The sequence below is a fragment of the Martes martes genome, assembly GCF_963455335.1.
Source record: "Martes martes genome assembly, chromosome: 6".
NCBI lineage: Eukaryota > Metazoa > Chordata > Mammalia > Carnivora > Mustelidae > Martes > Martes martes.
The window spans coordinates 10,058,597-10,084,593 of NC_137893.1; the positions used below are offsets into that span (position 1 = coordinate 10,058,597).

General features: G+C 42.2%; 2 protein-coding genes across 3 annotated transcripts in view; both read left to right on the forward strand.

Annotated features, from left to right (window-relative positions):
• TMEM242 (transmembrane protein 242) overlaps nt 1-25,655 on the forward strand; it is a 28,172-nt gene extending 2,517 nt beyond the window's left edge. For both annotated transcript variants that reach the window (XM_080805379.1, XM_080805380.1), the window contains exons 3-4: nt 3,790-3,927; nt 24,307-25,655. In XM_080805379.1, coding sequence (XP_080661505.1) covers nt 3,790-3,927; nt 24,307-24,405 — 237 coding nt within the window. In that variant the 3' untranslated portion in view covers nt 24,406-25,655. The remainder of the gene's footprint in view (nt 1-3,789; nt 3,928-24,306) is intronic.
• LOC308344575 (L-lactate dehydrogenase A-like 6B) lies at nt 16,982-19,160 on the forward strand. The gene has a single exon (XM_080806236.1). It carries the CDS (start codon nt 16,997-16,999, stop codon nt 17,993-17,995), a length of 999 nt encoding a protein of 332 aa, XP_080662362.1. The 5' UTR covers nt 16,982-16,996; the 3' UTR covers nt 17,996-19,160.
• Nucleotides 25,656-25,997: the final 342 nt, after the last annotated feature.

Consider the following 25,997-nt stretch of genomic DNA (forward strand, 5'->3'; position numbering starts at 1 on the left):
CCTAGGATCCTTGAGACTCTTTTGAGGGTCTGTAAAGTCAAAACTATTTTCATAATAATCCTAAGGCATTTGCGGGGGTAAAGCTGCTGGTGCCTTAGTGTAATCAAGGCAGTGGCACCAAACTGTACTAGTAGTCATTGTGTTTTCTGTTACCATGCCTCTGTAGTTTCAAAAACAAAAAAACAAAAAACCTCGTTGCATAAGAATGTCCTTGTTATAGCAGTAAAAGTGTTGATTTTATTAAATCTTAACATTTGATTACTATTCCACGTGAAGAAATGGGAAGTATCATAAAGCCCTTCTGATCTATACCAGAGACGTTTTTCTCTAGGAAAAGCAATTGTATGATTAAGTTGCATGCTCAACCAGCTGCTTTTTTTCATGTAATATCATATTGTATTTGAAAGAGCAACTGACAAACTATAGTTATTCAGAAGTGGGTATTTGGCAGATGTTATCTTCAAAATGAACAAAATGAGCCTGTCATCTCTCAAGCAAGCGCTTGTCGGTATTTGTTGGCAATGAAAAAAATTGAAGCTTGCAAGTGAAAATTAGATCTTAGGAAACTTGTGTCTGCCATTGGGAGCTTGATAGGTGCTCGATACGTAAAGGCTTTCCTGATGAGATTGCTGGTACTATTAATAATGTGAAATTTAAAATATTTAATAAATGGTGTCAGCCTTGGAAAGATCTACATAACTTGGTAAATCAGTATTTTCTGAATGATCCTAATGCATGAATAAAAGGCCCATTCGAAATACAAAAGAGACGAATGGATTTTAATGTAACAAAATGCAAAAAACTGGGCGGTCTGACTTGCGATTCCAGAGTACAGGCAGCTATTCGGGAAGTTTCGGTGGCGTGTCAGAGAAGGGAGGCTGTTAAAATACTTGTCCCTTTTCCAACCACAGATCTCTGGAAGGCTGGATTTTATTCAGATTCTTCCATCAAAAAACATATTGCAACAGATTGAATACAGAAGCATTTATGAAAATTCATCTGTCCTTTATTAAGCCAAACATTTAGAAGATTAATCAAAACGTAAAACATTGGGGCGCCTGGGTGGCTCAGTGGGTTAAAGCCGCTGCCTTCAGCTCAGGTCAGGATCCCAGCCTTCTGGGATCGAGCCCCACGTCGGGCTCTCTGCTCAGCAGGGAGCCTGCGTCCTCCCTTCTCTCTCTGCCTGCCTCTCTGCCTACTTGTGATCTGTCTGTCAAATAAATAAATAAAATCTTTAAAAAAAAAAAAAAAAAAAAACGTAAAACATTGCTTCTTGGCACCAAATTCTTTTGTTTTGTAAGGCAGTTGTTTTCATAAGAATAGGTTTCTATTCACCTATACTGGGTTGATTTTTAAATGAATACTTAAATGAATACTTTTAAATGAATACTTAAAATTTAAATTAAAATTAAATAAAAAATTTTAAGTTAATACTTAAAATTTAAGAATTTCTTAGTTTTAATTTTTAATATATGAAATATTCGTTAAGTATAATCCACACAAGTAGAAGTCTTTGGGATCCAAGTAGAAATGGATCCTGAGACCGGAAAGTTTGAGAACCACTGTTCTGGCTGGTTAAATATGTTGTGTAAAGTTCTGCCTCTCCTCTGGGGGAGCATCTGAATTAGAGCATTACCATGGATCCAGACCGTGTCTGAGACGCTCAGAGGTTCTGGAGCAGGTAAAGCATTTACACTTAGCAAGTGCCGGTTTAAGAATCCCACTTAGGCAGTGTATTTCAGAGTCGCTGCTTGGCAGTTTTCCCTGACATTAGTAGTGAAGATAACATCTAGCATTTGAATGCTTACCACGTGCTGGCTGCTGCTGCTCTTTGAACCCCCATCACAGCCCCATGAGATACCGTTATTAGGTTGTCCCCATTAAACTGAGGCACGGACAGATTAAACAACTTGCCCACCATGGCACTCCTTCCATCTTATTCTTGGTGAGGAAATGATACTATTTTTAGCAATTTTTTACTTAAATAGACTTCTGTCCACTAGCCTGGAATCAAAGCATTCATTATAATACAGATACAGATTGTAACTCAGGACTCTAAAAATGACCAGCTTTAGTTGGGGACTGCCTACACTGCTATTATTTCACTGAGTAAAGAGAGGAAAGTGTAAGCTAAGGTGCCTTTTAAAAACACATGCACATATGTAATACATAGATAATTTCTGTCCTTCCCAAGGTAATAAGGAATTTTTTTTAAGATTTTATTTATTTATTTGAGAGACAGAGATCACAACTAGGCAGAGAGGCAGGCAGAGAGAGAGAGGAGGGAAGCAGGCTCCCCACTGAGCAGAGAGCCCGATGTGGGGCTCGATCCCAGGATCCTGAGATCATGACCTGAGCCGAAGGCAGAGGCTTTAACCCACTGAGCCACCCAAGCGCCCCGGAAATAAGGAATTTTTAACTTAAGTTTCTAAAATAAAATTTAGGCACTTAAATTGACCCTCTTTTAATAATATTTGGTTAATGGTATTGCTTCTGGATGAAAATTCAGGCCAGTTAGAAGTTAGTGAATTTATATGAGATCTGTGGTGTCTAATGAACTGGTCTGAAATGACAGCAACATGAGAAAAGGGAGAGAGTGTTGTTTTGATCACAGAAAATAAAGAAAGATCTCTTGAAAATCTGGTTGGGTCTCAGGTATATTACAAACAAGTGTTAAGTCAGCAAATACTGAGTATCTTCTGGGTCAGGGCACGGTGTGAGACCTGAAGATACAGGTAAGCCCAGCTTTTCTATGTGCCACCAAAAACATTCGTAATCACAACACGTGATACAAATCTTTATTATTCAGTGGGTTGAGCAATATAAAGAAAGTTGTTCTTAAGAAGAAAGGCTTTTTTCCCCCCAAGTAAATGGAAATTTGTTTCCAGAAGGAAGACCAAACATTACAGATTTGCTATCTTATTACATTAGCTAATCAGTCTGATGGCATTTTAATGAAGATGCCAATGAACAGAACTCAGAGAGAACTTGACAGAATGTTGTAGGGCTTTTCTGGGATAATTAATAGGCAAAAAGAGCAAAGAAAAGTTTTGGAAAAAAATAATCAGTAACCAATGCTTTCAGTGATGGAATGGTTATATGCTTTTGAAGCATGCATCATTCCTAGTCTTCTCTGTCAAGTTCGTGCGCTGATAGGCTGAAAGTTTTTCAATTATTATGGTTATAGATTTTTTTACCATAATAAGATATCTTGAAACCCAAAAGGAGAGTCATTGTTTATCTCCTAGTTTCTCATGACTAGCTGCCACAAGCTGGGTTTCTACTGTGTGCCCCGCATTTTGCATATACATTTACAAGTCTTCACAGTGACTTAGGTTAGTTCACCTCTTTGAGAAACCCCTCCTCAAAACTTCCTCTAATTGCAGCAGATAATGTATCCTCCTCTGGGACCGTGGTGCCCTGGGTATAGTTCTGTTGTTGCACATTCCATTTAGATCACAATTAACTTTTATGTGTATGTGTCCTTCCCCCGCCAACCCCCGCACCAGTGACTAAAATTTTTAGTCAGAAAGAAGTTATTCTATTTGCCTTTTTCTCTCCAGTACCCAGCCACAGCTCCTGGCAATGCCCTGCCTACTCAAATATCTGTCAGTCAGAGAAGCCGTGACCTAAGTCTTACAGTTATTAAGCAACAGAGCTGCTTTTTGAACTTGGGTTGGTCTGGCATCCCAAAATTACGGTGACATTCAGAGAGTCGTGAGCATCAAACATTCCTGAAATAATTACACTTTCTGAACCGATGCTTTTTCCTTTCTTTCTCCATTGCAGGGAAGTATGGCCACAGCCGCCTTACCAGAGAGCGGGTCTTCCCTTGCCTTGCGAGCCCTGGGCTGGGGCTCACTTTATGCGTGGTGTGGGGTTGGTGTGATCAGCTTCGCAGTCTGGAAAGCTTTAGGAGTTCACAGTGTAAGTAACTTTAGTCCTGTAATTGCTGTCTGAATGTTTATTCTACTTTCTGTGACTAACTATGCCTGATTTCCAAGAAGTGTGTGTGTGTGTGTGTGTGTGTGTGTGTGTATAACTTATACTCCAGGCTAAACAGCTCCATACTGGTAGGAAGTTCTATGGACCAGGCCGTGTGTGACAGGTGAACACTGACGGTGGTTTGGAATAGGTGGCAGCAAGGGAGTTGAAGAGAAGAGGTTGTGGATATATTTTGAAGGTAGAGCCAACAAGGACTTGTTTCACGTCGAATGTGAGAGGTGAGAGAAAAAATGAAGTCAAGGATCTCCAAGGCTTTTGGCCTGAGCAGCTGGAAGATGGATGGGGACAGTGTGAGAGGAGCAGATGTTCAGGGATAATGTCGGAAGCTCCATCACTCACAGGGCCTGTGAGTTTGAAATAATCTGTTAGATAGCGAAGTGGAGAGTCAAGCAGTTAGATATAGAAGTTTGGAGTTCAGAGGAGAGGTACAAGGTCAAGATGTAACTTTGAGAGTCTTCAGTATGTGGATAGTATTCAAAGCCAGGAGACCAGATAAGCTCACCAAGGCATTGAACGTAGAGAGAAAAGAGGTCCGAGGGAGCTCTGGGCACTCCCAAGGTTTAGAGGTTGGGAAATACGGAGGAAATTAGCAAAGGAGAAAACCCAGGAGAACCGGGAGAACAGTGACTTGGACACCAGGTGAAGAAGGCGTACGGTGGGGTGAAATCGTGTAAGATGAGACTTGGCAGTTCGCCAAGTCAGCAGCGTGGCGGTCCTTGGTGGGTAAAGCCTGGGTGGAGTGGGTCCAGAAGAATGGAGAAGAGAGATTGTCTGTATAGGCACGTCTTAAATTCTGCTTTACAGGTAAAGAAAGAGTTGGGGTCATAGCCGGAAGGGGGACTGAGATCAAGAGAGGCGTTTTTTGTTTTTTGTTTTAAGTTGGGAGAATTAACAGCATGTGAGTGTGCTGATGGGAGCGATTCCGTAAAGGGGGAGAAATTGCAAGGGAGGGGGAGTGCTAAGTCATATTATTACTATAGGCATTACTGAAGTTTTCCCATTTGGTTTAATCATAACTGAACGTAGGCATTATTGTACTTTTTACTCAAAGTATACTGATGGACAGACAGATAGATGTTGCTTTTCTTTTAGTCCGACTAACCTTTATTTTTTAAGTAACTTTGCTGGCTAGTAATTGTTTATAACAATAAAGTTGTGTTTACATGGAAAAGTTAGAAAACCCATGACTGAAGATTTGGGATGATTTTTGTTGTTAACCTCAGTTTTGCTTTTGACCAGTATAAAGTCTCTCCTTCCATTGCAGGCATTGTACCAGACATTTTAGACATAGCGGGTTATTTAATCTTTACAGTAACTATGAAGCAGATAGTAATATCTCCCATTTTATAAATGAGGAAATTGGGACTCAGAGAGGTTAAGTCACTTGTCCAAGATCACACAGCTTATAACTGACAGAGTCAAGATTTGGATCCAAGTCTGATAGTGTTTAGAACCTAGTTTTTTTTTCCGATGTTACCTCCCCTAGCTAAGATAGGAAAAGAAAGGAGTAGTTGGAAGGGGCCAGAGTGAGGGGGAAGGAGTAAATTTGGTTTTAATTGTGATGTGATCCACACATGCTTGATAACTTCACTGGTTTTCCTGGGTGTCTTCAATGTGGGCCTCATCTCCCGGCTTTCTAATTAATGTCAGTTAGGTATAGGACTGGGCCATTCTTTCCTCATACAAGAGAAGGCCTCCTTTTAGCCTTCATCTGCAGTAGAAAAATGCTTAGGGTATAATGGTAAAGCAGGATTCATTTGTATATATAATATGAAAACAGTTACTTGAAAACAAGTGGAAAAAACTGGGGGGAAATATGTGCAGTAGAAATGTGTGGATGAGTTACGGGTGTGGGAGTCAATTTTTTATTTCACTTTTCTGTATGTTCCTTAAATATGTATTACTTTAACAGTAATACTGCCATTTAAATTTTTATTAATTTATGCTAGAAATGAAGCACAGCTGCTTAGAAGTTCACAGAACTTCTTTGACCGTGTGTGAAATATACTTGAGGGCATGAGATACTTAATAGTAAGGTTATTAAGCTTGTAGTTTCTATAAAAATGATGGTCTGTTAGCACTTTAAAGTGACCTGATGGAATTGTCAGGGGATGTTTCCAGAACTTAGTAATGTGGGTCATAAACTGAATAATAAAGTTTTAAGATATTTTAAAATATAAATAACCTTTGAGCGAGAAGAGTCATAATGAATCCATCCAAGCTTTGATAGGCCAACAAAGTTAAGATATTTGGATTAAGTTATATGCTCAAGAACTTGGGCTTTATGGGCTATCTGGTGCTATTCTAGTTTCTAGAATGTGAACTTCTTTGTTTTATGGCACCTGTAGGAGGATTATGGCCTAAAGAAAATGGTTGGGCAAGAAAAATTGTTTTCTGATTGGCACTGCTGAATACAAGGACACTTGGAATCTTTTTGTATCTTCATGTCTTTAAAATGTGAGAATACGAATGTACTGTCCCCCTACCTATAGGTCATTAGGAATATCAGATTGTTCTCCATATCTGAGAAGTCTCACAGAAAAATGAACCACTGATAGTTTTTCAAGGGCACACCTTTTAAAAGCAGTAGTGTTTATGAATTTGTTCATTCAAAAGACATTTGTGGGCCTACCCTGAGCCAGGCACTGTGCCAAGACAGGGCTCCCCAGTAGACCATTACTATGAAAGTCTTCGATTTTAAGACTCTCTAAGCAAATTCTTATTATATGACCCACTCTGTGTCTTGTGGAGAGCAGTACTACATTTCAGTTCTCAGAGTTTGGAGGATAATTGTGAGATTGCCCCGACTCCTGAGAAATGTTATCCTTCCATGACTAAAGAAAACAAATCTTAGAAAATGCTGGACAGAAATGGTCCAGATCTATGCACTCAATAAATAATTGATATGATTATTCTGGGTAAATTAGGTAAATCAGAATCAGTCCCTTTGTCAAATCATTGATGGTAGGTAGCAACCTTGAATCCTATCAAATCGTTATAAACCCAGTTCAAAAAAAAGAAGGGTGCCATCTACTGGCTGAAGGAGAGCAGTGCACATTCCCTATTTTAATTCACAGCTACATCTGCTGGCCTAAACCAGGGCACGCTGGAATGCTTGAAGCTCAGCTCTTCAGTTTCTTAGAAATATTTTGGATTTACACTTAGTTTATTTGTAGTTATTATGGAATTTATTTCACATAGAAAATGTATAATACATCAGATATAAATTTATATTTTTACCCAGTAGTGTTATCATTTAATTAGAGATGCTAACAAAAGGAGAGCTAGTGGAGGCTGTCTTGTCAGCAGACTAAAGCCAGTAGGTGTGTCCAGGATTTAAGGTGGGAGCCTCCCTCCCTCCATGTCCGAGCCAGTCCAGACTCAGCCTGGGATCCCTTCACCAGTTCTGGCCTGCTGAACAGCATCGGGGGCCAGCAAGCAAGGCCTCATTGCTTGGTAGATTCATCCATTACTTTGAATTACGGTATTTTATCATCTGATTATGACTGAGGCAGCATTAATTTTATAACAGTAACTTAATTGTTGAAACAATGAACATTTACTGTGGGTCTATGGTCTCCTAATGCACCCAGTGATCCCAAAGGATCCCAAAGGATCCTGGGAGACTGCCATGTTCAGGCCAGGTTCACCCTGTGGCCGTATGATTAGATGCTTTTTATTAGGGCATGTATTTTAGGTTTAGAGTAGTTGAAATAAATGCTTGTCATTGAGTAAATAAGGATGTCTCGAGATACCAACTAGTAATCCCCCAGTTATCAAAAGAAGCAGCCAGGGCGCCTGGGTGGCTCAGTCGGTGAACTGCCTGCGCTCGGCTCAGGTCATGATCCCAGGGTCCTGGGATGGAGCCCCATGTTGGGCTCCCTGCTCAGCCAAGAGCTTGCTTCTCCCTCTCCCTCAGCCCCTCCCCACGGCTTGTGCGCGCCCTCTCTCTCTCTTTCCCTCTGTCTTGCTCACACTCTCTCAAATAAATAAACTTAACCAAAAAACACCATGCCACTTAAAATTTTTCACCTGTGACTCAAGCACAAAGACTTCACTTTTGTACCTTTTCTTATTTATATTAAGTATTGATACTTGAAAGGATTTCTGAAAAGATTGAGCATAATTACGATTAGACTATTTTGCCTTTTTTTCCCCTCCCCTTAGAAGGAAAAATGTTGGATGTATAAATAATTCCTGATTGATACGACTGGGAAATCTAGGGCTTTTTTTGCCTGGACTCTTCTCTTCTCTTCCAACATTTGTTGGACGTGAGGCTGTCTCAGTACCAGTTGGAATCACCACTGCTAACATTTACTGTGCCTTGTGGTTAATATATTCATGATACCTGGTATAGTTAGAATTCACAGATAATTTACAGTCGTTGCCCTCAGAGGAGCTAAAATCTCAATAGTAATAAAACCACGAATGAAAACATTTTTAGTTATTGTGAAATATATTAAATCGTCCAGAGACTTAAATTTAAAAATAAACTTGTAAATAAAGTTTTAGTTTAGTTTGTCTTTTACCAGGTAATAAGAAGTATTTGTTTTTATTTACATATATTGCTTATTTTTTAAAGAAAAACATGTTTAGGACCTATCTTTTTTAAAACAAAGATGGTTTTGTGTTTATTTTATAAAATTATGTACCCATTTTTTTAAAAAAGGGTAGAAAAGTACAAAAAGGGAAACAAAAATCACCAGAAATCCTATTGAGTTGTAATCACTTATTACAATAAAAACATCCCTTCAGACTTTCTATATGTCTGTGAATATAATTGTATGTAAGTGTTTTACTGTTCTATTCTGGAGCCTTTTTTCACTGAATAGCCACAGGAACATCTTTGCACAATAGACTGTGTAAATCTCCATCACTTTTAATGGCTACCTGGTGTTCCATTATATTATAATTTATGTAATCAGTCTCCTGCCAATAGCACTTATATTGTAATTTTTCACTATTAAACACCATAGTGAACCTCTGTAGGTGTGCATCTTTTTATACTTTTCTCAGTCAGGAAATTTGTCCTAAAGACAACTGATGTTATTGTTGAATCCAGGGCCATTTAAAAATGTTTTTGATGTCCAAAGTACAAAGTTTATACATTTAGAACATATTGACAGTGCATACAGGTTTCCTAGTACCCTCGCCATTAGTGGCTTTTATTACTTTGAAATGTTTGCCAATCTGATAAATGGAAAATAATCTCTTTCTTCCTTTACTGTATCTCTCCGAAGTCCCACGGCTCTAAAGGCTTTTATGCAGATAATCTGTGATTGAAGTCTTACACATCTCTCCAGCCTCTGTATTGCCTCCTGATCTGATATAGCTTACTTCTTTCTCAAGAGCCCAGGCTTCCTTTTCCTTAAAAACAAAAAGTAAAACATGTAAGTAAAACATGTCTTAATTATTTCTCCAGAAATTGGCATCTGTCTTTCCTATTCTAAGAAAGATTCTTTAAGAGAGGTAATATATCTTTCTTCTAGGACAATATTGGATTCATTCTAATAAAATGTATTTTCTCCAGCTCTTTTTGGTAGCTGCTGCTAAGCATACTTTTTAAATGTTAATGTTTGTGCTCATTTCTAAATGACCTTATGACGAGCTTTGAGGGCTTTTGCTAATTACAGTAAAATCTCTTTCTTTTGACTTTTTGCTGATTTCAGCCTCTGGTAGACCTTATATTAAATATGTTTATTCTGACACCATTTTTAAGTTATTTGTCTCAAATGAAGCAACATTGTAGGTGAACGCTAGGACCACATATATAAATAAAACTATGTAACAGCTTAGAGGTTTTTAATATCTGAGATATTTAAGAAGGAAATAGACTGTATGCTTTGTACTTTTCTTTGGTTCCGGTCAGAGGTTAAACACAAATCCATTTCCTGGCAAATTGTTTAATGGTGGCCACTTCTGAGGGATCTGCAGGGGAAGTCAGAAGAGCGACTAAAATATGTCCCTTCTGCATCCTTGCCTAATCCAATTTGAGAGCTTCCAAACATCTCTACCAGCTTCTGTCCCCAGGAAGCAAACTTCAGTTCCTGACTCTGATTACCATAACATCAGCACACCCAGCTTCACTTCCGCTTCCTGATGGCTCTTACTAGAATGCCTAGAACACAGAGTCATCATGATCTCGCACAGGTAGTTTTGTCTGTCAAGCTGAGGGCCTTCAAACAGCGTAAGCATTGAGGAATATATTCCTGGAATCATTTTTAAATTAATTGGAAGTGGCACTGTGCATCACTTAAATTTAGGTCTGAGGTGACAAGAACATCTCTGTAACCCTTATTTCCCACTCACTGCAGCTCTAATGGGCTTGGCATCCGGTGGTAAGAGGCACTCGATGTAATGTGGAAGGGAATTTGGTGACAGAGAGACCGAATCACAGGCACTTGCTCAATTTAAAATGGGAGATAATGACCAATGTCGTATTTTGTTTTCTGAGGTTTTTTTTTTTTTTTGCCCTAAGCCAAGGGGGCAGGAAAAGGAAAAAAAAAAAAATCATCTTTTTTTATTGGCATATTGCCAAAATACCTCTTCTAAAAACCCACCAGTTTCCTTTTATAAGTAAAATAGGGCCCCAAGCATTTTATAAAATGGGAATGTGTAACAATTACTAGAAAAGATAAGCTCTGCCATAAAAGCCTTCTTGTTCCAAAGCCTGACACAAATCAGGCTTAATCACCTCAGGAATGTTCCCAGCCTTATTCCATTGGAGGAAAAATATCCTTGATTTCATTTGGGTTTTCTTTTTCTTTGTCCTTATTTCTGATACGGAGCATAGAAAATTGGACTCAGATGAGCAGATCTCTCTAAATAAGGCACTGTGGAACGAAGACCCAATAGCCTATGCTTTGTTTTAAAAGGTACCTATTATTGGTTGGTCACTTAGAAATACCTAGGAATCTATAAAACATTTTTATATGTATATGTTGATATATTTATATATATTATTTTTCATTTCCCAGTATATCTGATAATGAAGTGGTCTCTCAAATTGAATTCTCCTGACCGAAATAATTTTAAGAAGAAATCTTTTTTTAATGTGCTGTGTATCTTTCCACAGTGTAGACTGTGCTGAACATAATTTCTCTAATTTTTGATGAACCAAATATATATATCAGATATATATCAGTTATTGTTTATTTCTTGTGCTAATGGATACTGGCCTTTTATAGTTCTTCATTCTTTTTGTAATTTTTCTCAATCCTAGTTTGGCTCTTATTTTTTCCTTCCCACTATTCCATTTCCTTCTGAAATGCTGCTGCCTTATTTTATACATTTTATGCTAGGTTCCTTGCTTGGCCTTTAAATTTGCTCCTCCGAGGGTCCGTCTGCTCTAGCTTTATCCACACACAGAAGGCTGCCAGGTCTGCGTCTCTAGTCGACTTCTGAGCTCCTTGCCCATGGACCCACTTGCTGGACACTGACGCTTGGATGTCCTGCAGGCATTACGTGTGTTCCCACATGAATGTTATTTACTGCCCTCCCCCGATCCCCACGCAGCATCCTCCTCCTGGATCACTCATGGTGAGTGGCAGTGTCATCCGCAGAGCCGCCCAGAGGGAAAAGCTGGATTCTCTTCGTGACCACACTCCCGCACTCCCACTGCCATTGTCCCTGCCCCAAGATTGTCATGACGGACCTCTGTTCTCCCTGCCTCCCACCCGGCCTCTCCCTAGTCCTTTCTCCACACCGCAAGAGGGCTCTGGCCTTCATCTTCCCTAGAGTTCATCCTGCATCTGTACCACTCACTCTGCCTTTCTTCTTGTCACCATGGGCGAGGTGTCCATGCTGCTGGCATAAGTCCATCCCGTCCATCTGTCAAAGGACCTTGCTCCCAGGATTTTCCCCAGCCTTTGCTGATTGTCAATCCCCCCTGACCCGCTGCTGTGTGTATGCACATGTTCCAGCTCCTCCCGCCTCTGCACATTCTCTCTTGCTGTTCCCCATCTTTCTCCAGCTACTCCTTTGGTCCGTCAGCCCCCAGCTGTGGTCCTCGGCATTCGAACACCGTCTGCGCAGTCGGCCGTCGGGTTTGCCCCGCACGTGCCTGTTGCACATCAGCAGTGGTGTGGCCCAGAGGCACGCAGCACCCTGGGTCTCACTCAGACCTCTCGGTCTCCTCACCGCCTCTCGTCGCTCCCGTGTCAGGCAGCGTCCCTGCCATGCCCCCAGCTGCCCACGCCCAGAACCCAGCAGAGACTCATCATCTCGGCTTCTCTCATTTCCCTTCCTTCCCTTCATGTCATCCACGGGCAAGTCCTGCTTGTTGGCTGTGCTGCCAAACACGGCCTGGCCCCTTCCATCTCTCGCCATTCCATTCGCCTTTTGCCTCGCAGAGTTTTCCGGCCTCTTCTTTACTTCCCCCGAACTCTCCCTCCACACAGCAGCTGGAGAGATTTGTAAAGTGTCAGATGACGTCACTCTGAACGCTTCAGAGGCTCCCCGTGAAGGAGTCTCGTGGGATGTAGCCCCACCTGCCGGCAGGCCTCCTCTTGGACCACCCAGTCACCCCTCCCACCCGCCGACACCCCCCTGCCCCCCACCGCACACCAGCCTTCCTCCTGAGGGCCCTTCCTCCTGCTGGTCCAGCAGACTCCTTGCCCAGGTGCTGGCCTGGCAGCTCTGTGTTGGCTTGTAGAGTTTCAACCCAGTTTGCGTTCGTCTCCCCCGAGAAGCTTCCCCAGACCATCTGGTCTGAAATAAAGTAGCCCCTTTACTCCCACCACTCAGTTCCTCTCTGACAGCATCCTGTTTTCTTCTTTTCACAGCACTGTTGCAAAATGAAGTTATATTGACCATTTGCTTGTCTTATCTGTCCTCACAGAAAGAATGTAAATTTTAAGAGAATAGAGACCTCATTTGTCTTGTTCACTGTTGCAACCTCAGCACCTGATAGAGTACCTAGCACAGAGGATGTGTCCAGTAGACTTCTGTTGGATGAAATCTGATCACTGTTTCTGCCATTTCAGTGGCCCGCTCTTCCCTGGAGAATAAAATCCAAGTTCCTTGAGATGGTTTGGTTGCTCTCTGGTCTCGCTCCTACTCATTTTTAACCCACTGGTTCTTAATGGGAAGTCAAAGTTCATTTTGACTTCCCCTCCCCACAGAAGAAAGACACTTGGCAACATCCACAGACATTTCTGGTTATCATGACGGTGGGGGTGCTCTGGCATTCCATGGATAGAGGCCAGGGGTGCAGCTCGGTGGCCTGCACTGCACGGGACCGGCCCCAGCAAAGGGATCTGATGCAAATGTCCATAGCGCAGTGCTCAGGACTCTGGCTGGTTCTCTCTTTGTTGCACTCAGAGTTCTAGCCTTGCCGAAAGGCCATGTCCTTCTAGCCTCTGAGCCTTGTCCTTGCTAATGTTGCCACCGAACATTCCTTCCTCTTCGTCTGTTTCTGCTGCTGGCTCTGTTCTTCGCCTAGATGGGGTCTTGAGGCAAACAGGGAGTTCATCTGTTCCGGCAGTTTTGAGACTGTAAAAGATAACTTAAGTTTCCACCTTTAGGTGGAATTTAAGTTTTAGGTAAATTTAAGTTTTTACCTAAATTGAAGGTAACTTCCATGTACAAACATATTCTTCATGTCATTTTTTTTTAGATGAATAAAAACTGCTATCGAGGACTACAGTATTATTTCTATTAATCCAACTGCAGAAAATAATTGCAGTGAATTAATAAAAACGCACCAATAAGAGCCTAAATCCATAAAATTAAGATTTGTCAGTTTTTAGCTACAATTTGGGATATTTAAACACCTATCAGTGAATTTTAGTTTCTTTGTTTTTCGTGACTTGTGCTCTGTTAAAATATTTCACTTTTGAAAGATAAATGCATGTGGCTCTTCTAAGTGCATCAAAAAGTATGTGTCGATGATAATGCCCTTAAAGAACAGAAGTGAGATTTGGATACTTTATAAGATGACCTTGCCAATTCCTGTTGATATTTGAATACCATCAATGCAAGTTGATTGCAGTGTTTTGACTTGACAGTCTGCCCTTGTTTTATTAGGAAACAAAGCTTTGTGGCCCTACTTTTGTTCCTCCCCAGCATTCCCATATCACCGACAAAGGAGAATGCTCTTAAGGTGCTGGTATTTGTAAAGACCCCCACACAAGGATTACGGAGTTATATAGATTTTAGTATACGAGCAATAGAGTCACAGCCCACTAATTTGTTTTAAAACTACAATTTGCATTTTATGATTTTTAAATCACAAAGATTCTAAAAATAATTATGTTTCTATAATGCTCTACTTGCTGGTGAGTTTATAGCTTATGATATTAATTAATAGTGCTTTCATTGCAGCTTCTCTCTCTCTCTCTCTCTCGCTTTTTCATATCAAGGGTTTTGTGCAGTGGTTATTTTATAAAAGCTTTCCAAAGAACGAAACATTTTTTTACAGGATGAAAATATTCTCTCTGCCATTGAGCATTTGTTTTACTGTGTGTCTAGTGCTGTAGAATTTCTTTTTTTGTATGTTCTGACTCGGTAGGTATTGGCTTTGGCTTTGAAAACAGTTAAGAAATCTTTTAGCTTATCCATATCTTCATCTGAATTGTATACATCAGCCTTGCTAAGAAACCCCAAACAGGTACCTACACATTTTACCTACCCCTTAATTTAAAACTTCGGCACCAGGTGGATCCTCCAGTTGTGCCATTCTATTTCTCTCACCTTTCAGCACTGTAACCTCACTTCACTGGGTTCTATACTCCTTCTTTTCTACCATGAATATTTACTGAATTCATTTACCGAACTCTGTTCTAAAGGATCGTGATAGGCTCTAAATAAAAGGTGATCTCTTTGGAGTGACAAGTTCCTAAGTAATTACATTTAATAGTGTGTGATAAATCCCACAATGGAGAGAGGTACAAAAGACACTGGTGGCGTAGGATTCTTAAAAGTCACTTATGCTTGGGGGATTGTAGAGACTGAGAGGATGGAATATTTGAACCTCACTTCTAGCTAGAAAAAGGGCAGGGGACCTGGGGGGAGAGTCTAGGCAGAAGGAACAGAATGACTGACTTGGAACCAATGCTGGCCCAGAGTCTTGCTGGTCATCCTCATTTCTTGCTTTCTCCCTCCTAAGTGATGTAATCAAGCATAATCCTGCCATCAGCTATAATATTGTGCTGTATTTTGCACAGATAATTTGAGTTAGGTTTTCCATTCAAAAGGAATAAAGAGCCACCGAAGACAGGTCATTGGGGAGCTATCTGGCTGTATTTGGCTTTGCACGTCTTTGAGTAGACCTAAATCTGCTCCGGGGGGTCATGTACGTCTCTTTGTCTGTCTTAGTTCTTCCCTTCTTACCTCAAGACTTACTGTAAATAAAAAGCTGCTTTGTTTGAGGTATTTTTATTTTGGAGAGTGTTATTTTCTCAAAATTGATTTAGTTGTGGCTAAGGGGAAAAACTGAAGAGGCAGCTGTCAGAGATTTTATATCTGAAGAGGTTCAAACTCTAGAAAGAAAATTACTTTAGAAAGAAGTCATTTAGCTACGAGTCTTTATGTGCTTGAATTTCATCCTCAAGAACACTTATCTTGGAAAATGACTTGACTGGTCAAAGGAATCATTATAGGAAGAAGGTGGGAACAGACATCAGGTTAAAACATTTCAATTACGACTGGGATAAAAGAAACTATCAAAAGTTGGTCCTTTAAAAGGATCCCTCGAAGATGTTAGCCACCATTAAATAAAGATGATCATTTGAGAAATTCCAGTTTTCAATTTGACAAATGGTTACCATAAATCTGACCACTATTGTGGAGAGAACTTATGTATGTGGTGCTCTCACCATTGTGTGTGTCATGGGGCTTGTGACCGCATACTTTCCAAATGGGGTTGTCTGGTCCCTGCTAGTGTGCTAAGTCACACTGAAACAGGATGACAGGAACCCCATTAATAGCCACACTTTTCCTCTGCTCACCACCTCCTCTGCTTATTATTCCTGTCTTTCTAGACTGCATTTCCGTGGCAGAAAGAGTAAGAATAGCTTTCCCAGTCCTAAATATGAAATATTGAATAGAAGGCTATCTTCCCACCTTTCGACTTGAGAAGTCGTTTTTAATCAGGACTATGAATTACAGCCTTGCCTTTGGCATGAGAAGGAAGTAACAGCGGCTCGCGTGAGTTTTCACTGCCGGACCAGCGCGCAGTCGGCCACTGCCCCTTGTTGTCGCTGCTGTGACTTCCCAGCAGTTGTGGGTCATGGTCGTGACTGTATAAAGGCAGTGGAACCTTTCTAAATAGAAAGTTCTCAAATTGGGTACAACCTAAATCAGGAGCCCCGCCTCTCCTACAGACGCAGAGAAATGATGAAGGCGGCCATTTGGAGACAGAGCGCACACACCTTATTCGTCCCGGCAGGGATACACTTCAGAAAATATAACCCTGTTTTTATCTGTACTTATTGGAATTATTTTTACTTGCCATCTGTAGCAAAAATAGAAAACCAGTAATCCCGGGGATCTGGGTTGGCCCATTATACACGTTAAAAATTGCAGAGAATTCGTCTTCATAAAACTTTCACTTAAGAATTCATTTGCTAGAGAAGTCCTTTTCCCACCCCAGCCCGAGGCAGGAATTTTCCCGGAGGCCCTGGAGATTCCCGGGGGCCCAACCGCCTTGCGCAGCCACGGCAAGTGGGCCGCGGGGCCCGCCGCCGCCACGGCCTTGCGCAGCCGCAGTAGTAGACTGCGGGGGCTCCCAACAGCCACGGGCTTGCGCAGCCGCAGTAACAGGCGGAGGGCGCATCTAACGGTCACCTGCAGCTTTCCATCCCGCCTGGGAGCTTGTCCGCCGCTTCCCTCCTTTCTCCCTCCACTTCTCGAGTGAGTGGCCATGAGTCGGGCAGTGGGAGTCCTGCGGGCCGGCCAGAGAGTGGGCGCCGGGAGAGTGAATTGGCTGTGTCCCCGCCGAGCGGCGGGCCTCGCTCTCACGGGCGCTTGGGCCGTCCCCCCCGTGTGCAGGATGGCAACCGTCAGGTGTGAGCTTATCAAGAACTTCGCTTCCGAGGAGGCCGTTCGTCACAACAAGGTCTCCATCATCGGAACCGGATCGGTTGGCATGGCCTGTGCTATCAGCATTCTGTTAAGGGGCTTGACCGATGAACTTGCCCTTGTGGATGTTAATGAAGACAAACTGAAGGGGGAGACAATGGATCTTCAGCATGGCAGCCCCTTCGTGAAAATGCCAGCTATTGTGTCCAGCAGAGATTACCTCGTCACTGCAAACTCCAACCTCGTGGTCATCACCGCAGGGGCGCGCCAGGAAAAAGGGGAAACACGGCTTAATTTAGTCCAGCGAAATGTGGACATCTTTAAACTAATGATTTCCAGTATTACCCAATATAGCCCTCGCTGCAAAATGATCGTTGTTTCCAACCCAGTGGATATACTAACTTACGTGACCTGGAAGTTGAGCGAATTTCCCCCAAACCGTGTTATTGGAAGTGGTTGTAATCTGGACACAGCCCGTTTCCGTTTCTTGATTGGGCAGAAGCTCGGTATCCACTCTGACAGCTGTCATGGGTGGGTCCTGGGAGAGCATGGAGACTCGAGTGTGCCTGTGTGGAGTGGAGTGAACGTCGCTGGTGTCCCTCTGAAGAATCTGAACTCAGACATGGGAACTGATCAAGACCCTGAGCGGTGGAAGGACGTCCACAAAGATGTGATCGCTAGTGCCTATGAGATTATTAGAATGAAAGGTTATACTTCTTGGGCCATTGGCCTATCTGTAGCTGATTTAACAGAAAGTATTTTGAAGAATCTTAGAAGAGTGCACCCAGTTTCCACCATAATTAAGGGTCTCTATGGAATAAACGAAGAAGTATTTCTCAGTGTTCCGTGTATCTTGGGAGAGAGTGGTATTACAGACCTTATAAAGATAAAGCTGACCAGAGAAGAACAGGCTTGTCTGAAGAAGAGTGCAGAAACGCTTTGGGAAATTCAGAAGGAGCTCAAGCTTTAAAGTTGTTGGAAACTACCTTTCTGAAGTTACTGAAGGGATAGTAGTTACAGGGTTTTGTATGTCAATTTTTTTTTTTATAAGCTTGAATTTCTACAAGTTGGAAATAGAAAAGGAAGTAGAGCGAGTTGCCCCCCAAGCATCTAGATGTCGGGATGCTTTTTTCCCCCACAGTTCCTAAGTGATGGCATCGAAGGAGGTGTTTTTGTACCACAGATACACCAGCACGTGCTATGTGTGTGTCTGTGTGTGTATTTGCTCTTTGGTCCAAAAAGGATTAGGATATAGGCATTTGTGTTACAGAAATGATAATTTTCATTAAGTACATGTTCTTTCATTCTGGATGGCTTATACTTACTATGTTTGTTTACCATTTTTAAGACGTTGTAACTTCCTCTACAATATAAAAATAAATGTACCTACAGAAGTACTTTCTGTAATGAAGCCATCAACTGTCTTCGTTCCACTGTGACAGTCTGTCACCTGGGCCTTTAAAAAAAGGCATTATAAAACGGGAGCTGCAAGTAGGTCCTGTTTATTTGGGGGGAGAGGGGCACATGCACACACATACTCTTGGATGGATGCCAGCGAAGCAGGATCATTAGGTTAAAATGTGAAAAGAGGAGTGATCCGGTCGGCAGTTACAAAGTGTTTAATACAGTAAAATACGAAGCTTTTAGAAAGAGCCCTGACAAAGATGGCAAGTGTTACTGTCACTTAGTCAGCAGGGAAAGGAAACATACTTAGATTTTGGAGTTGTTAAAAACCAAGCCTAACTAAAGTTATTTTAGAACTACCTCTGAGAACCTGACCTGTTAGCCCGTTAAATCAGGAAGTGTGTTACAAACTCTCCTTGTTCGGTCCGGTCTTAACCAACAGATTGGGCCCTGACCCCAAGATGTTCCCGCGTCATCCCTGCTGCCCAGTTCACTTCACATTAGCAGAAAGCTTTTGTGTTTCAATTTTGCCCTGTTGATCAGTGTCCTAGAAATTGGTTATTTTAATGAGTACTTCAAGGATTATATTTCTCAGAAAGTTACACATTCACTTTTTATTCCTTAATCAATGGACTTTACTATAGATGCTAAACTTTATGCATCTGATACAGTGAGGGTTTAGGAGAAAGTGAAGGTGCTTGTCAGGCCTTTACCTAAATGATGTACTAATAACTTAGAAAATAAGAAAAAAAATTTTTTTAAATATCTTTATTTTAGAGAGAGTGAGCACACAGGACAGGGAGAGGGAGAGAGGATCTCAAGCCAACTCTGCTGAGCACAGAGCCCGTCACAGGGTTCCATCTCAAGACCTTGAGATCACAACCTGAGCTAAAGCCAAGGGTCAGATGCTTAACCAACTGTGCCACCCAGGCACCCTGAGAAAGATTTTTACATTCATGTCAGCTTTCCTAGTGCAATTGAATATTAAATAAATAATATGGTGTCTTTAAACATATTTCAAGATCCATGTGGCTATCAGCAGGGGTAATCAAAATTGAAAGGTACCAGCATCTCCTCTCTAAAGCCAGCCCTGGAATGCCTGGGTGGCTCATTCTGTTAAGTGTCTGCCTTCAGCTCAGGTCATGATCCTAAGGTCCCGGGATCGAGTCCTGCATCGGGCTTCTTGCTCAGCGGCCTGCTTCTCCCTCTGCCTACTCTTCCCCCTGCTTGTTCTCTCTCTCTCTCTCTCTCTCTCTGACATAAATTTAAAAAATAAAGCCAGTCCTCCTGAGTTGAATTTTATCAAGTAGACCTAGAACAGCAGTCTGCCCCCAAAAATGACCCTTTACCATAGTGATCAGAGCTCCCATACTATTTTATTGGAAACATCTAGAAATGTTCTGATTACCCAGGAAGTAGTATCATATAGTGGGACGAATTGATGTACCGAGCTATTGGAAAGTGGGAAGAATGGTGGTTTGGTTGTTCCAGCTGATTCTAAGAGCCATTTAAGCTTAACTGCACAGAGTTTCTCTTCGCCTTTGCCCAGCACTTGGGTTTTTATTCAGCCATGTTTCAGTCAAGTTTAACGTAATTTTGAAGAGGATCAGAGCATGCCCTAGGTCTGTTTTGTAGTTCTCTTCCCTGTGTCGATCGGGAGAGGCTGGGTTATACTACAGGGAAAACCAGTCTCCAAATGTGTGGCTTAAAACAACAAAGGTTTATTTCTCTTGTAAAATCCAGTGTGGGTTTACGTGTGTCTCTCTAGGGGAGCTGTCCTACACAAGGTGGCTTCGTACCTCAGATTGGTTTGATCTTGAGGCACCTCTGTAGTAACACAGGTTTCCTTGTTTCCATGGCCAGGTAAGAGTGGCCTGGAAACAGCTGGAATTAAGTGCTTCACCCCGGACGTGATGCCCATTTCTTCTGCCAGAACCAGTCACATGGTTACCTGACTTCAAGAGGGTGGAGAAGTTTAACCTCCCTGTATCTAGAAGTCCACGACTTCTGGTTTTCGGTGAACATTGCCAGTCATCTGCCATACCATTCGAAATAAAGTGGTAGCCGTTGTAGGAGTATATATGCTTTTGAAATCCTTCTTAGTGAAAGCTGGTCTGTGATTAGAGGTTCTAGAGGCACCAAGTTTTCCAGGTCACGGGACCAGGGTGGCTGTGGTGACAGAGCCCAGGTCGTCAGTCAGTTGTACTTAGAAAACATGTCACCATGGCTGGTTTGACCTCTCTGACCTCTGGTTTCTCACATGCAAGGTGCTGGCTCTCATTTCTGCTGCATAGAATTGTAAAGACTAAGTAATAGCCCCGTGCGTGGTACAGTGCCTGGCATCCAGGTCATGTCAAGCGGCAGACATTTTTAGTCCTGTTCAAGTAACAGAGTCTTACTCTATTTTATGGAGAAGCTGAATTTCCAAGTTCTTCAGAATTACTCTTGGTACCATAATTATTGACATATCCGAAGGCTTTCTCATCACTTGGTCCTAAAAAGCTTTCGTCATGCTACCTCCAGCACTGACGTCTTGCAAGAGGCAATTGAAGTAAATGAGCTGGTGAATGGCAAAGACATTTTACAGCTTGAGCTTTTTATTCCAATAACTGCTTATTTTTTAATAGATGCAATAAGGATTTTCTCAAATTAATTGGGTACATAGCAGCTTTTAAGGAGTTTTTCAGCACACCATATATTAGACCAAAAGTCTTCATTTTTTTTTTCCTGCCAAGTCACGCATGAAGAATGCGCAGCAGTATCCCATGTCTCCCTGCTGGCATCCTGGCTCTATGGCCCTTTACAAAGCTGTTGCAGTGTGAATGAGAGTAACATTGTTAGAGGCACAATCTTGAATCTGTTCTGATGTCTGAAAAGTTGCTCATACTCAGTCTTTAGAATGTCCATATTATGACAAAGTACTTACAGTAGGTTTCCCAATTGTCATGACATTGTATTTGAGAACTGCCTCTAGGAAGTAGTACTTTTCAATAATATGACAACCCATCACTGCTGGACACAAACACTGGAACTTAAGGATGAGGTTCTTGAGCAGTGGTCTTGTTGCCCAGGGGGTGCCATCCCTGTCTTCGTCTTTGTGGAGAGCAGCCCCTGGAGTTGTGCAGTACACAGTGGCCCTGCTTAGAAGGGTAGCCCTATGACCCCTAGCCAAGGTCAAATTCTCTCTGGTCCGAGGAAAAAGGGAAGAGGAGGGAAGAGATCCCAGAATTTGCAAAATGCTGCAGAGTAAAACTGAGTTGCTGGATGGAGACTAGTTCCTAGCATGCCGCATCCTCACCAGACTGTTGGGATGTAGGGTAGGGAATGGGTTTATGCCAGTAGCTGTCAATGTTATTGTGGAATCTAGTACATTGGTGTTATAATCAAATTTGCTTAAATTAACTCAACCCCTAAATCTTTTCAAGCACATTTATAAGCAGAAGGTTCTGTTAGCCTGTGATAGCGTATTACTGATAGACCCACACCTCTAAACTGCGTATCAGAAATTGACCGAGGTAAAAAAACAGCAACAACAACAACAACAACAAAAACCCTGAAGGTTTTCATTTCCTGTCCGTATAACAAAAACAGTACGGACTTAAAAACCTGCTGTGAAACCCTTGCTTAAAGCAACATAAGGCCCTGTTTATAACTTAAATGTGGACTCTGGGTTTCCATTTCCACAGCTGTAAAATTAAAGAAGAGGCCTGAATGCTCCCCTTGCCTCCCTTCCTTTACATCTCTTTGAAGCCGGTCTATTCCTAATTGGCTCTGTCTTCAGATGATTCCTTCCGGTGGCTCAGTAACTCATTTATGACTCTGGGAGCAAGTCAATGATACAATACTTGGGAAATTAAAGGCAAGGAAGAAAAAAATCAGTCCAAGAGGAGGAAATGGGAACACAGGCCCCCAATGCTGAAGTAGAATGCCCACCGTTTACTCCTCCCCAGACCTCAGCTGCTCCCCCGCCCCTTCTCAGCAACTTCCCGTGTCCCACATCCCCGAGAAGGTGAAACGGTAAATGATTCATGTCCTCGCTCTCTGACATCCCATTTGAAAACTCATTAGGTTTAGTTGTGACAGATGTTCAACCAGTAAAGGTGAAGGGAAAGAACTAGGCCGCACATCGTAGACCCTGACCAGAGATGTCTTTGAACTGAGAAAGTGTATGCAAAAGATTCCTCAGTGGGGCCATGTTGGTATTTTCGACAAAGCAATTTTTTTTTGAAGATTTTATTAATTCATTTTAGAGAGAGCCCGAGAGAGAGGGAGAGGGAGAAGCAGGCTCTCCACTGAGCAGGGAGCCCCACGTAGGGCTCAATCCCAGAACCCTGGGATCATGATCAGAGCCAAAGGCACATGCTTAATGGACTGAGCCACCTAGGTGCCCCCAAAGCAGTATGTTAGCTATTTAGAATCTCCCCCACTCCCAATGCAAATAGCAGTTCCCTGTGGTTATGGCAACCAAAATGGCATGACACGATTTGAGAACTGCTGTTGGGAACTACAGTTCCAGTCCCTCCCCAGTACTATCTCTGGTTGACAACCTCTCGTGGAGGATTCTCCACAGTACAAGCTGGAGAGTTGCATGGAAGACTGGGCTAGGGAGAGACACACATGCCATGGATGTGTGTGTCTTGGGTACTGGTGTCTGGGACCCAAACATTGAGATGGTGGCATAGACCTCCTACAGACTACATAGAATAGGTAACCTCCTGGATCTCCCGATGTCAGAATACTTAGACCAAAATGATACTGAACTATAATGTTTTTAACAGATCTATCATATTATATCTATGCATGTGAACTGTGTTCTTGCAGCACAACACTGATGATGACAACAGCTAGTAGATACGAGCCCCACGTGTTAGGTTGTTAGGTGCTGTGCTCGCGTCCTCACCACCGTGTAAGCAGGTGATGATCTCCATTCTACACATGTGGGATCTACCACTTAGAGACAGGAAGCAGTTTTCCCAAGTCGTGGAGTTAGGATTTGAACAGAGAGGTCTATCCAGTACCAGAGTCTGTGCTGCGGTCACAGTGCTGCAGGGACTGGAGCACATGCCTAGCACTTGACGAGGCCTGAACACGACACACTGGCTGAATTTAGAAACAAGGGAAGGAACCAGCTTCAAAACCAAGTGAAGTAAGAAAACCTCAGCCGACTCTGAGAACAACCCATCAAGAGATGACTTGATGCTGTCAAGGCGTCCAAGGTGCTTCACAGCTCTCAGGGGGTCTGTATCCTTGAGAAACGCAGTTCGGATGTGGCTGATGAGAATACCATAAGGCCATGCTGAAGGGCTGAAGTGATGAATTCACAGCAGGCCCAGATAGATTAAATAGCGAACCAAACCGTGTGTAGCTTGGACTATCTAATGGAAAGATGATCGGGCTCCCGTAGTGAGTGCTGCCCTCCCTTAGGGCAGCGCCCTCCATCCATGGAACACCCTGCTGAGTCTCTTCTCTCCATTTCTTCCTTTTGGCTCCAGAATTCTTGGTGTAGTTTAGATAAACAGAACCCCCCCCCCCAAAAAAAGACCCCAGAACTCCCATTCTTAGCTGTATCTTTATATATGAAAGCCGACAATACATAGCATTCTTCTGGTAGGAAATAAATATTACGGAGAGTTGACAATTTAGGTTATGTTGCCTTCCAGATTTAGAATGGCATTTTATGTTATTTAAAGCCCAGTAGATGAATGCTTGGAAGAAGAAAAGAGGTTTCTCATTTCCTTTTAGGGTAGCAAGAACAGTCCTTACCTTTTATCGTACCCACAAGCAATGCAGTATCATTGGGGCAGCAACAGGGTCTCTCTCATTGCTTTGGCTCTTTTCCCTTTTAATTTTGATAACTGATTTTTTTCCTTCTTTCAGATGAAAGACTTTCGAAGTAAAATGCAGTCAATATTCCCAGCAATTCCCAAGAACTCGGAATCGCCTCTTGAGTGGGAGGAAGCATTGAAATCCAAATGAGATGAGCATGGTGGGGAAAGTCTGAAATAACCGTCATGGAGAGGGTGGCTTTGGAGATGTCACAGAAGCAAAGGGACTCCCCTGATTTATCATCAGGGACATGTGCATTGCTGACCAAACCCACAGGATGGATGGCCTTCAGTGCCGCACAGGAGGCCTGTAATCTGTGCGCTTTACTTTAAAATTGGGGTGTGTGTGTGTGTGTGTGTGTGTGTGTGTGTGTGTGTGAAGGTTTTCCCAAAATTAGGAAGATTCTTGCAAAATAATTCTATGGATAACCTCTCGGTGGAGAAGATCCCAAGGGAAATCCTTCTGTTTATAAGGGCTAAAACCAAGTTTTGTACCTGGGGGGAAAAAACATGTAGTAACAGATGATGGAAAATCTTTATAGACAGACTCTTAACAGCTCTAGTACTTCACTGTGTCTAATTAAATGAGTCTCCACAGCCTTTCTTGTTGGATGTAATTGTCAGGGCGTGGAAGGCCTGCTGCTATTAGGCCCACTCCGCAGTGACAGGTTTACAGGGAAACCCTGTCTGTCAGGCAGCAGGTGTGGCTCTGTCGTCCGGAACACAACCCTGGGTTTGCTCCTGCTCGCCAGTTAGCTGATGAGCTCACCCCAAGGCCCTGGAAATTCTCAGACATAGAGAAGAAGCCAGGAACAGATTATGATAACCCAAAGAGACAGTCATGCTAAAATAGTAATTGTGGATATAAATTGTGCTTTTTTGAGGAGTCGGTTCTGTGTTCCTAAACATTGACTAATAGTTTGTAGTTTCACCTCAATTGTTAATGTAAAAATAGGCCAGTTATCACCTAGCTTAACAAATATTTTTAACTAGAAAGTTACTGAGGTATTGAGTCTCAGTATTAAGTACTGCCTCCTGACGGATTCGTACCCACAGGCCCAGCCCTTTCCTGTCCTCCATGACCTCTCAGAGAAAACAGAGGATAATGTCTATGTGCAATTATTTTTACTGGAGATGAACATTTTTTAAAGAAAGTACTTTAATATCCCAAAAAATATGGTTGGATATCAGTAGTGCAATTTCTTTATAATTAATTAGGCTTTAATTAGCAATCAGGTTTAATAAAGTACATTTGAAATTTTTCTGTTATAATGAAACCTTTTAGTGCTAAGGAAAATTTTTAAATGAAATGTCAAGTGCATAATGTAACATTTTTCTCTGGACCACGTTACCTTGTTAACGTTGCTGTATTGTTAATTAATTAAACAGGTGTAAGCAGCATCTGGGATCATATGTAACCTGTTAAAAATCCAGGACTAAAAGGAAAGAACTGTGGAATTTATCAGGGCATATGGAGTAGCAAAAACTCTTCGCCCAACTTTTTTTTTTTTTAAAGATTTTATTTATTTATTTGACAGAGATCACAAGTAGGCAGAGAGGCAGGCAGAGAGAGAGAGGGAAGCAGGCTCCCCGCCGAGCAGAGAGCCCGACTCTGGACTCGATCGCAGAACCCTGAGATCATGACCTGAGCCGAAGGCAGAGGCTTTAAACCACTGAGCCACCCAGGCTCCCCCAACTTTCATTTTTAACTAAATCTCTGCTAAGAAAAGATTCCTAGCCTCA